The 12,970-nt window shown below is 34.9% G+C and overlaps 1 protein-coding gene across 3 annotated transcripts; it reads right to left on the bottom strand.

Annotated features, from left to right (window-relative positions):
* Nucleotides 1-1,220: 1,220 nt before the first annotated feature.
* On the bottom strand, nt 1,221-10,097 carry LOC132184245 (uncharacterized). Of its 3 annotated transcripts, XM_059597803.1 has the most exons (15): nt 9,734-10,097; nt 9,125-9,187; nt 8,301-8,445; nt 7,996-8,210; nt 6,669-6,740; nt 5,619-5,744; nt 5,285-5,497; nt 5,145-5,192; nt 3,740-3,901; nt 3,144-3,305; nt 2,691-2,784; nt 2,486-2,604; nt 2,342-2,386; nt 1,860-2,181; nt 1,221-1,742 (listed from the first exon to the last, which is right to left on the bottom strand). In XM_059597803.1, the coding sequence occupies exons 1-14, from the start codon at nt 10,064-10,066 to the stop codon at nt 1,948-1,950; spliced, it is 2,031 nt and encodes a 676-aa protein (XP_059453786.1). In that variant the 5' UTR covers nt 10,067-10,097; the 3' UTR covers nt 1,221-1,742; nt 1,860-1,947. The 3 variants fall into 3 exon arrangements, with proteins under 3 accessions (XP_059453786.1, XP_059453784.1, XP_059453785.1); XM_059597801.1 differs by having other exon boundaries at nt 7,996-8,445; XM_059597802.1 differs by having other exon boundaries at nt 1,221-1,739; nt 7,996-8,445.
* Between the last annotated feature and the right edge of the window lie 2,873 nt (nt 10,098-12,970).

Genomic DNA, 12,970 nt, shown 5'->3' with positions numbered 1-12,970 from the left:
GAAATTCCTTCAACTTAATTTTGTTAAATTGATATCCATTCTTAGAGCATATAATTTTGACATGCTTTAAGGATAGACGGTTTAATAGACTGAATTTGAAGAACAGTTGCAAGAAACTTTTTCCTTAAAAGCATAACTATATTATATTGCCTAGCTAAAAAAACAGGTTAGTATAATAAGGAAAGGATGGTAATCAAGCAACCACAGCAATTTTAATAATTACCCTGGCCTTTCTACAGTATCAAAAAACAGGTTGTTATAATGATTTAACTTCCACTGCTAAATAATATGATAAGCTTGAAATTATGTATGAACATTTGGGAAAAAAAAAATTGCAATTTTAAATTTAAATTTGGATTAAACAACTCAAGACCAAATGATGGGCACTCATGTGCCGGTGGATGGAACACAATCATGGTGATCAAAGCCCATGCATATGCCATACCCTTTTTCATGTCCCATTGCCTCTCCAACATGTCTTCTTTATTAGTTTTCTAAGAAATTTTCAAAAAAGATCTCCTAAAGGGTCCCAACTACTCACCCAAATCTCGGAGCTCAACACATGTCAGGGTGTCCCCAGGTCCCAAATTTCATGTGGGTATTATTAATTGTTTGGGACAGTTTGTGGAGACCAGAAGTATTTGGTTTCAGAATGATGTTTTTGTCCTTGTAATAAAATGATGAATGATTCTCACCGATTCTAGTTTTGTTTGTACTGCAGGATTATTGTACCTCGGAGACCATTATAAAATGGGCATACCATAATGGAAGAAGAGAATGGCTCAGAAGTTTATTAGTTTATATATGAGAAGAGAATGGCTCAGAAGTTTATTTGTTTATATATGAGATTAAAAATTATATTTTACTTTCTGCCACATGGTGTAATATTATCAATATTATCCTGGAAAAAGGGTCTTCGTTTTTCTTTTTTTCTTGGATCAGGCCAAGGAGTATCTAAAGGATCTCCATATTCTTCTTCTAGTTATTTCAAAATGAGTTCCCTTAGTCTTATTTCTCTTCTATTGTTATTATTTTATTATTTTGAGTATGAATGAAGGGAATATTTGTTCTATATTTTCACATTTTAAGGAAATGAATAACGTGGACTACCATAGTAAATGCCACGTAGACTGCCTCAAGTTTTTAAGAAACTTGCAGAAAAACTACACATCTCGCTCGCAGCACTCTATAGGTTATGGTTCACTTAATGGGAGACAAAGTTAAATCAAAGACAGAATCTGTATCATTGATCGGCAAAACTTGACCTTGACAGCATCTAATCAAGGTTTCCACATGAACAAAATATGTCTTGGTTAAATGTCACTTCCGAAATTACAAGTATTAATAATTTGATCAACTGTAAAATTACAAGGTCAAATTTTACAAATTGCTTTCACAAGTCCAGGTTGTTTGAGATGTTCCTTGCTATGTAACTTCCATGGGGTTAGAGAACAATGGATGTCTCAGGCTAGCGATCAGCATGCTACTCTTATAATACACCCTTCCATCACTGATTCCAGGATCCACTCCAGCAGTAGATACTCCAAGCAAACAACACAATCAACTGACTTACGAAAACAAGATAATTGTAAACTGTTTCGTAGTAACTAAGCAGTATATGTTGCCGTGTCTAACGGACACGAAAAGACATTGTTCTTCAACTTTGCTTCCAAGGTACACCGTTCGGTTCAAATTTCAGAGTTCTGGCTCTTCCAAGCACAATTATAGAGGAGATTTATCTGCTGTGTAAGGATAACAATGAGAGGTCATATTATTAACAACATGAGAAGTGATATTATTAACAACATGAGAGGTTCTATGTTAATATAAGGAGTTAAATTTGAAACCCAGTCCTTTACCTATCTTGGATATTTGGAACCCATATGGATGATTATTGACCTTGTTCTTGTGGTCTGCATCAGTTGCCGGAGAAACGGCCAATTTCTCCTAGTACCTCACAAATCCAGCGCCCTGAGCCTTGCCCAAAAAGGACTCTACACAACTGTCATACAAATCAAAGTTTCTTGCCACAGCGAAACCTGCATGCATGCCATCAACCGCAGCACTTACAATTCCTCCAGCATACCCTGCTCCTTCACCAACTGGATAGAGTCCTTTCAGCGACGTGCTCTCATAGGTGTCAATGTTGCGGGGAATCTGGATGGGAGAGCTGGTTCTAGTCTGGGAGCCAAAAGAACAAAAAGGAAAAATGGGGAAAAAAAAATATTCATTGCAGAAGAGAATCATGTGATAACTGAGAGCCTCGAGCAATAAAACATGTGAAGAATCACATTTGTACAAAAGAGGGAAAATGAAATAATATACAATCAAATGAGATTACCTCCACTCCATGCAGAAGGGCTTCACTGGATATAAATCCTGGCAACTAAAAGTTTCAAGTTTGGAGTGTGAATACGTTGTTCCACAAATATATCATAAAGCACAAGTGAAGAATAAACAGTTTTGAGGAAAGAGAAGTCTAAACCTCTTTGTCAAATGCTGATATTGAACGTTGCAAAGCCTCTGTAATATGGGTTGGGAATAGCTCATGGAGATTTGCTGCCTTCACTCCTAATCGATAGCTTGATGGTGGCACAGATGTTACTGACAAAACCATTCAAGATAAACTAGATGAAGACTTGAAAGTTAAAAGGTGAAAACAACTTGGGGAAATAAGATTATGTATCTACCCGATAGCTTGTTTTCCAGAAAATCAGTTACTGTCTGTACAGGCACCACAAAATTTCCCCCACCCATTATTGCTGCTCTTCTCTCATATTCCCTCTGAAAGTAAAGAAGAATATTAAAATGACAATTTAGATAACATGTTGCAGATTAGAGTGATACTATCAAGGTTTTATGTAAATGTATGAATGTTCCAACAGAAAAGATCCTTCGATAGAACATGGTGTAATTTGATGTATCATCTATGGCAGCATAAAATAGCCGCTAAGGATGTTTTCTAAGAGTTAAGTTTATCATGCCACATGGATGGAAAAGAGGTATTTTCAATCCTAAAGTTGCCTATTTCTATAGAAGTTGGTTGGGGAAAGAAAAGACTATCAGAGTGCAAAAAGCCAAAGAATAAATTGTAAACAGGGAAGGAAACCACTAGAATCAGAAGGTAAGGACTGAAAAGATACCTGAAATTCAACCCCTGCAAGAGCTCCATGGCAACTATGTGCATCAAAATCCTTGGTTGAGACAGACACAACAAGTGCTGCATTTGCCCACTTTGATGCACGTCTAGAGAAGGACATGCCATTGATACAGAGTTCAGATGGGTTTGTACTAGTGAGAACAACCTGCAGATATATTTGAATTGATTCAGTGTAATATTAAAGTAACATTTACTATTAGCAATGATGACACCATGCCCCTTCACATTCCAACTCGCTTAGAACCTAAACAAACTGGGCCTATCTTTTTACACAAGACAATTTGGAGAGCTGAACAGTATTACACAGACTCACCTTACCAGATGATTGAAAATCTTCAACAGTTATTGCAACATATTACACAGACTCACCTTACCATATGATTGAAAATCTTCAACAGTTATTGCAACTAATTCAATTGACCACCCTGAATTAGTTTTTTTCTTTTCCAAATAAGATTTTATCACTTTTTCCATTGTGAAAACAGCCCGCCAAAACCAAGGTTGACAATTGGATGACTACATATGTTTATTGCATCAAGAGGTAAAAACATTGCAAAAGAAATTAAAAGAAAAACATACCTGCCCACCAGGACACATGCAGAAGGAGTAGCAGCTGCGACTTGGTGCCCGTGAATTGGAAGGTAGGTCCCCATCCTCTCCATTAACATACTTGACGACCTTGTAATCTGCCACTGGTACTTTTCCACGTCCTTTACAAACCTCAGTGGCCAAAGTGGAATACTACAAATTTGTACAAATGAGTTTGTTTACATCTTTTGTCACAATAAACATCAGATGATGAAAACAAATTATTTACATGACAGCTCAGAAAAAAATAAAATAAAAAAAATGATTTACATGACAAAATCAAGCAGTAGAATCAACATACTTAGACCTTGTCCAAGCTCTTGAAGAACAATTTGGCGATTATATTGTATCAAATCATAGAGAGGATGAAACAATCGAGTTACCATCTATTAATGAAGAAAAGAAAAAGGCAAATACTTCCCTACTAACACCAAAATATCGAAGCATTAGAACACACAATTCATATATGCTAAATAATGTCTCTAATGCTTCAGGGAATAGTCTACCATCTATTATTTAAAATCTGCAGTTTTCTCTAAACCTTCTGAATAAACATTTACACTCGTATTTTCTTCTTCCTCACATAATACAAATTTCTTTCAATGCATCCTTCTAATAAATTCACTATCTCTGCACTCTACCAACTTTAAGGGCATTTTGAATCTTTGATATCAAATTAACCATTGGGAAGCACTCTTTCTGAGCTTCCCCAATTGTTTCCTGCATATTATTGCTTCAATTGAGTTTTCTATTCTTTTGACATTTTTTCGTGAGCCTTTCAAATTCAATGTCCACTCTTGAATTGTATTTCAACATATTTTTTTTCTGATGCCACCTATCTGCAACAAGGACGTCTGATGCCCAAAAAAAACCCATCAATGCATTAACGGTAGTCCTATGTGGCAACACTCATTCAATGCATAGGCTAGGAATAGCATAAATTAATCTGCGGACTCATGTTCTTCTCTCAACAATTCTATGACACTAAACCCTCATCATATTTCCCTGAAAATAATATTGGTTGGTTTCTGTAACTTAATAAATTTGAGGAATGTAACTGCATAACTATAGCAAATTAAAAATGAAGACAATATAGCTAAAGATATTAGCCAGAGGAAACTACATTTACCCTCTCTAACTACCATAATTTTTGCAATGTTCCCCCAATCTACTATCGGGTTGTAGTAGAGGACATTGCAACCCATTGGTAGAATGGGGGTGTTGCAAACATTGAGACATTAGGGAGAACATTACAAAAAGGATACTAGTTAGAGGGGGTAAATGTACTTAACCCTATTAACTAAAATTACTTTGCATCTACGAGAAGTGTAGAAACATATATGAATCGGACCAATAGTTGATCAATTTATTGAAAAAATTAGAGAAGACAACCAACCTGTATTCTGTTCATTAGTTCTTGAGGATGCTCAATCCGCAAACCAACCTGTTGAGACATACACACATGACCCCATGCATACATATTGACATTATAAAATTGATTGATTTATCCAAACATAAAAATAAGCAGAAACTTACAGAAAAATCTTTTGGTATCAACACCATATTATGAGAAAGAAGCATATGATATATATCACGGGCAGAATGCCCAACAGCCAGAACAACCCCATCATATCCCAACTTCTGACCATTGAACCGCAATTTGTCTCTTGAATCAGAGACTTTAACCCCCACAACATGTCCATCCTCTACAAGCAGATCGTCTACCCTTGTCCCAAACTTGATTGTGACCTTAAAAAAAAAAAACATTCTTATAGTAAAATCTGAAATAAGTTCTAGTAATCCCAAGGAAACCCAATATATTTATACATCCATTTGTGTCTGTTAGAAAGAAGTTAGCTATGTTACTCACACCAAGTCCTTGTAGATGTTGCCGAAAGTTGCGAAGCAAAGGAATCAACCTATCCGTCCCCAAGTGAGGCTTACCATCGACCAAAATATTGTTTGGAGCTCCAAAGTGTACTAAAGTTTTCATAACCTGAGACAACAAATACTGAGTAAACTAATAAAGGAAATGTTAAAAAATCTGCAGTTTCATGGTGGCAGAACAAACTGTCAAAAGTTGAGATAGAAGATTAATCCTACTAATATCCTTGCCAATGGAATGCAAATTGTTAATTTTGAGAAAATGATGTGTCAATCAAGAATATGAAGAGCAAAATACAGCATCACATTTTTATCAAACTGTCCAGGATGTGCACTATGACACTTGAAGGAAGGAAATGAAGACATTTACTTAATCAATATGAAATCACCTCCATGTTATCACCTGTAGCTATTAATTTAGCGACAACAACATCTGTCAAATTCTACCTGCAAATCTTTCTTACTTTTTTTTCCCAATATTTGGCTGAGTTTTGTTTTCTTTGAGTTCAAATTAATCAAAATTATGTGCTTGGAAAGATGGCATTGGAGGCTCAAGGTTAAACTAATGATAAAATGATCGCATTTAACAGTAGACAATGGCTCTGTTGTGTCCTGGGAGAGGTAAAAGAGTTCACTAAATTGGCATTACTCATTTTTCATGAACAGCACTCAACAATTCAAAGAAAGTAAACCAATCAGGGCTAAACTCTGAGTTTACCTATAAACTAATATGTTATGTTCAATCTTACTGAGCATCTTCACTGAATACACCATCTTGTCAGTTAAAGTACAGATTCTTATACAGAACAGTGGACAGTTATTCTTTATCTACATGCATGACTTACTGAAAACACTGCCGGAAAAACTTTATTTCAATTCACAATGGCAAACAACATTTTTACTAATTACCTTTACCAGGAGTATTAGAAGTAGCTATGGTTTCAGCAATGTCACCACAGAAAAGTTTACATGTTATGAACTTGCATCTAATTAGATAAAAGAAAACAAAGTACAAGGATAGAAGTGGCGTCGTTACCGTCAGAACACTGCCACTGTTTCTTCCAATTCTAGTTACCAGCTTTCCATCACTCCAGGTACCTGCACCACCCTGCCATGCATAAGTCCTTAACAAATGAATCAAAACTCAAAAGTAAAACAAGTAACGAAAAATCACCAGCAAAATGACCAAGGAAAGAGAAAGAGAATAATGAAATAAAAATAAAGAGATCCATGTGAAATTTATCTTAACTTACAAATAACTAACTTGAACTTACAAATAAAATTCAGCTGCAACACAAGATATTGCTCTTTGTGGAATTACAGTTGCACACTATATTTTGTAGCTTGGCATAAGATAAACCCTATGAAAAGCCAAGCTAACTTTGACCATTGCCTATATAAGTTTAGACTATGCAAAAACCAGGTTGCAAATTTTGTTTAACGGATTAATGGTCCAAGATGCCTACCTCTCAAATTATCTCAGCAGGGCATGATTTAACTAATTCCATATGAAAAGGAGAAATAGATGATCTTATCTAAAGAAGTTTGCCGGTGGAAAACCATAGAGTAGTTAACTCATATGACATGTCCGCTAAACAACTAGCGAATAAATTCAAAAGTAAGACTATAAATCAACCCTATTAGAGAAGATTTGTCAAAACTCACCAGGGGGGATCGAGTTTAGGGTTTGCAAGTTTTATCAAATTGACATACAGAGACATAAGCTTAAAAAATGCTAAGTGCTTTTCATCGTCTCTTAACTGTCATTTCCCGTAAGCGAGATAAAATTAGGCATATACTGATGTTGGTATAGAGAATATTAAACCACAAACACAAACAACATTATTTTGGGTTATAGAATAATTAATAATGTTGCTTTAAAACTGAATTTTTTTTGGTAAGTTTTTTTTTTTAAAAAAAAAAAAGTAGAGAGAAATGAGTTATCCAACTTTTCAGTGGGAATATATCCAAAAGATAGTTCCCTTTTTTTTTCACTGAAAATGATAGGTCTTATTTATCGATCTCTTCAATGATACCACCATTTTCAAAGTTTTCTCATTCCTCAAGAAAGGAGAATAGGGAAAAAGAAATACAAGTACACTCTTTTAGAAACACAAAATCAGTTACTACAATCCTTCTGGAGATCGCAAACAATCTAACTAAGATATGACGTAAATAGCCATAGACTCTCATTAGAATGCAATATAACAATAGATTCTTCCCAGATCACTTGGCCAAAGATAGAAACAATTCCTTTTAAAAAACAAAATAGAGTGCAAAGAGTTGAAGAAAGCAACTGCACAAATTAGAATTAAAGATACTAAACAACCTTCAGTTAAGTACAAAGTGAATCAAGATATAACCTCCCCAAAGCAAAAATTGCTTTCTACTTGTAGAGCACGGCGAACTACCAAAGCACCAATGTCACGCCCCCTTTGCTCAACAGCTTGGCCTCTTTCTATTAAGGTAACATCAGCGCCAAGTTCCGCAAGAACAAGAGAAGCAAACAGGCCAGATGGTCCACTACCAACAACTGCAATTTTGGGCTTTCTGGTTGTCGGGCACTTGTATGATTTTTCTGACACAGAAAAACTGTTAGGTCCATTTTCTCTTGTCATTTTACCCGTGTCATTCTTTTTTCCATCACGTATTATACTAATCAAATCACCAGAAACTCTTGCATTAGGCATATGTTCTACTAGTCCAACTTTAGGCTCCAGCTCGGAAATGAAATCCCAAGTACGAGGCTCTAAACTCAGGAGTTTACTGACATCCATGTCCACAGTATATACAAATTTTGGCTCCTTCAACATCTGGGAAACAGTAAAGAAAATTAATTGGATAAACAGATAATGCATGTCTGTATTCTTTCCAATGTTCTACCATTATCTACAGCCATTAACAACATGCAACAAAGGCAACGAAATTAACAAAAATACAATCAAAGATAAAAAAAGGAACAAAGATATCATATCACATAGTGCATAAGAAAACAGCTTTTGGCTGACAAAAGCATAAGCATTAATAGGCATCCAAACTAGTTATGCTAATTGAAGAGACCCATTAAAGGGTTTCAGAACATGTTTCACACAAATTGGAAATGAACAACATAAAAAAGCTGCAGCAACTTCATGCATAAAGTTGAATAAAGTGGTAGAGTTTAACAAAGCACTTACATGTGCATGCCACTTATAAGGGGTATCCGTCTTTTTTTTTAATGAACTTCAGATAGATATAGCACGACTCATCCCATATCAATGTAGTCTACATTGATGAACTTTATTTATTAGTTTAAGTCGTCACATAGAACTACCAAGGTCTGTTGGAATATATACATGCAATTAGTTTTCTACAGAGCCAATCTTTCATTTTGTTCACGAGTTCACAATATGAAGAATTTGGCAAAAGACAGCTTTAAGGTAAAGCACAATTAATAAAATTTGCCATCTTTCACATGTGAATAGATTCAAAATGTTCTATCATTTTTCGGACCTTCCTTGCATCAAAAGATTTCCGAAAAACAGAGAACGCATCCTGTGGCAGCATCAAAGCAACCTGGCACAATGGAGAAAAGAATTATGGATGAAATTCCTCACAACAATAATTCAAGTACTCATTAATCATCATTAATCAAAATAAACTAGAGTGAGAGGAAACGTGTGAAATAGAACAATGTGAGGAACTTTTGATTTTCAAGTTCTCCATTATTTAAAATCCAAGAAAGCAAGAATTTCCTACTAACTGAAACCAAACATACAATACTTATATGAGAAATAGCACCAAGCACAACATACATTTAGGCAAAAACAGTTTCAAAGATTATTACTTAATTCTGTTTGCCAGCAAAATTTACCAACGAGGACAAAATCATTTTCTGAGCCTAAAACAAAGGACTACAGCACAAAATTTCTCATTTCCTCTCTTTTGTTATCATTAGCTTTCTCGACAATTAAATATAAATTTTTTTATTACTTATATTCTTTATCAACTTATCCAAATTTCCAAACTTTCCATTTCTATTTTCTTTTCAGTTCATTTCTTTTTCCTCAACTTTTTCAATTGTCAGCACCCAAACAAACAAATATCTAAACGCCGAAATACCGGGAATTCAAGCACTTTGGCAATCTCATCCAGCAAGCCCTCAGAGATGCCGAGGAAGTCCTTCCCGGGGTCCTTGTGAACCGGAACTCCGAGCTTGGACAGCCTCCAGATCCCCTCGAACTTGTTCTTGACCTGAACTAGAGTTTCCTTGTGCTTGGATTTCAGCTTCTTCTTCTCCGACGGGTAGCGCTGTTTGCCGGTCCTCTTGGTGCAGAGGACTCGCAGTGTTTGGAGACGAGGATAAGGGAGTCTCCGGGAGGGATAGTGGAGTCCTGGGTCAGGGTACGGAGGGTGAAGAGGAAGAGTACAGAGCTTGGAGAGAAGGAGGGACATTGCTGCAGAGAGCGAGCGCAGCTGTTGTTCAAGTTTGGGATAAGGAAAATTTTACGTAAATGAGGGTTTTAAAAAAAAAAAAAAAAAAAAAAAAAAGGTCATGATCTGTAAAGGCGACATTGCGGCGAAATTGCGGCGACATTTTCATCTGTAAAGGCAACTTTCTTACACCTGCTTTCCGTGTAGCAAAAACGACACCTTCCCGCCCCAATAAATTATACATAAAATGGTCTAATTACGGTGTCGTTTGCTTCTTCTTGTAGACGTAACTAAATCTGTGTGACGCCGTTGCTCTGATCATGCTAAATGACTACTTATATTTTTAACTAAATTGTGTCCTTTTCAGAATTTGATATAATATCATCTCTGATATATTTTTTTTTCTTTTTTTTTAATCTTTAAAAGTTATAGTTTGATGACACACCGGAAAATGTTGTGTATCATATAATGGATAATGTATATGATTCCATATTACTAGACAAATTACATTAAGTTAAACTTAAATCTTTTCATGAAAAGTTGTAGAAGTTGCCTGTTGTGAATGAATGGCCTTGAGTCTTTTTCTTGTAATTAATTTCAGGACTATTTGGCATCTCAATCAATAAATTAGACAGTTCAAACAAAACGCCATCATTTTTAACAGGGTGCGCTTGCTCACCACTGAGCGCCCCCTTTAGCAATGAGGGCGTTTTGTTTGAAACGCCCCATTTTCGAGGCATTTTTCAATAAAAAGCGTCTCAAAATTATATTTCGGTCGCCATACTAGCTGACGTGTTCCAAGTGTCTTTAATCAAGCGTTGCAAAATTGATTTGAATGCTTTTTTGGCCCCATGTCACTAAATCGTTTTTTTTTTTTTTTTTTTTTTTTCTAGTGTGATAATGTAAATACTATCTTTATTTCTTTTTTGAGTTTCTGAGGAATTTTTCTTCTTCTTTATAGAGTGCATTTTAAACCATGTGCTTATAATCTTTTGTAAGAACAGTATTTAACATTGTAAATCTTTTTTCTGTGATACATACATAAAGATGGTTTCTCATGATTGTAGTCTCTTCCTATTTGAAAGTCAAAAGATATCATGTATTGGCAGTTGGCTACATTTATTCTCTAGGGAAAATGCAGGGGAATTATCTCAGTAAATCTTGAATGATTACTGTGGAGCATATGTCTGCAGCAGTGATATCATGGCATCTCCTCTCTGAACTTGGAAATACTGCGCCTCATATGCCGGTGCCCCTGCTTCTGCAAATGAGTTTTTTCTCATTAACCACAAGACACTATTTCTAAAATAAATCATTGACCTTATAAACATTTCATTTAAACTAACGAGAATTTCTATATCATTATTCCATGACAATCCAACATAAAAAATACGTTCACCATGAACAAGTCACTAAAACATGCTACACTATGCATCAATAGAGAGAGAAAGAGAGCTCTATCACAAACGGCGGAAAAAAGGATCCTCTTTGGTTCATTTTAGTTATATTTGAGGGAAAATTGAAAAGTTAAAAATATCTTTAAAATATAACTAACTGGATCGTAAGCATTGTAATTTATGATTCACTATTCCTATTAAGGAACTTGCCTAGTGTCTTGTTAATTCTTTTTGTCTCCTTAATTAGTATACGGTATTCATTTATTTTATACAATATGAGTGTGATCCTCTTGTTTAAACTACCTCAAAAATAAACGATAATTGTTATAGTAACAAAAAAAAAAAAAAAAAAACTCTTTCTTCAGTTGATTGATCTTGATTTTAAAATCATCAAAGATGTTTTCTTCGCCCGGTAAGATTGTCTGTATTTGGCAAAGGGCTTGAAAAATTAAATGGATTGGAACTGTAGTAATTTGATTGATGTGAGAGAAAAAATGTAAGAATGTTTTGAATAAAAAGTGAAAAATTTTGTTTTGTAGTAATTTTTTTATTTGAATAGTAATAAAAAGTGATTGATGTGATGTAAAAAGTAAGAATATTATAGTTGATTTTGAGAAGAATTTTTTGAGTTTTTGGGTTCGGTCCGGCCTACTCCCAAACACAGCCATTAGTTCTGATAATTACTGTAATTGGTTGTTTGAGAAATCCCTTTTAATTTTAAAGGGCCAAGAATGTATAATTTTTCTTTCTAAAACTGAGAGAAGGGACATTAAAAATGGGAGCCTAACCTGACTGACGTTTTTACTCTTTAATCTTCTTATTCTTGTTGATTTTGTTAGTGTCATTAGGAAACCAATAATGCATGAGAAAATAGTCGTTTAATGCATCAAACTGGGTTTTGGATGTTCAGGCTTTCGTTAGAGAGGTTAATATATATTATTGATAAAATATATAACTATATAAATATAATATTAAGAGAGAGAAGAGAAAGAGAGAGAGCGGTAGTATGTAATAGACTACATTGTATTGAGACTGATAAAATTAAGAGTATTACAGAGGCATCTATTTACAGACAGGTTATGAGTAATAGGCAAGTAACCTAGTAGACTAAGGAAATGTAAACCTAGTCTAAGAAAACCTTAGAATCCATAAGGAAGTAAATAACTCTAGAATAATGGATTTGGCTTACATGCTGTTATTAAAATAACAGCATGTATACTGTAGTTTAATCAATGGTCAAGATTGAATTTTTCAAAATCTCTTTTCATTTTCTCTTTCCTATTAAAAGCTTCTAAAAGTAAGTCAATTTTAAAATTCAATCTTGACCGTTGATTAAATTACAGCATGTAAGCCGAATCCTAGAATAATAAATAACCCTAACATAATATTCTTAACATCCCCCTCAAACTCAAGGTGCAAGATTCTGAAACCTTGAGTTTGATTTTCTTCGACTGCAGTGGCTGGAGGCGGTCGGCGACGGTAATATGAGATGTTCCTTCAATAAAATTAGACCAACTATGGGCCAAAA

This window comes from Corylus avellana, chromosome ca6 (genome assembly GCF_901000735.1).
Source record: "Corylus avellana chromosome ca6, CavTom2PMs-1.0".
NCBI classification, from domain to species: domain Eukaryota; kingdom Viridiplantae; phylum Streptophyta; class Magnoliopsida; order Fagales; family Betulaceae; genus Corylus; species Corylus avellana.
Note: the sequence above shows the minus strand (reverse complement) of the source record. Positions and strands in the feature narration are given on the sequence as shown.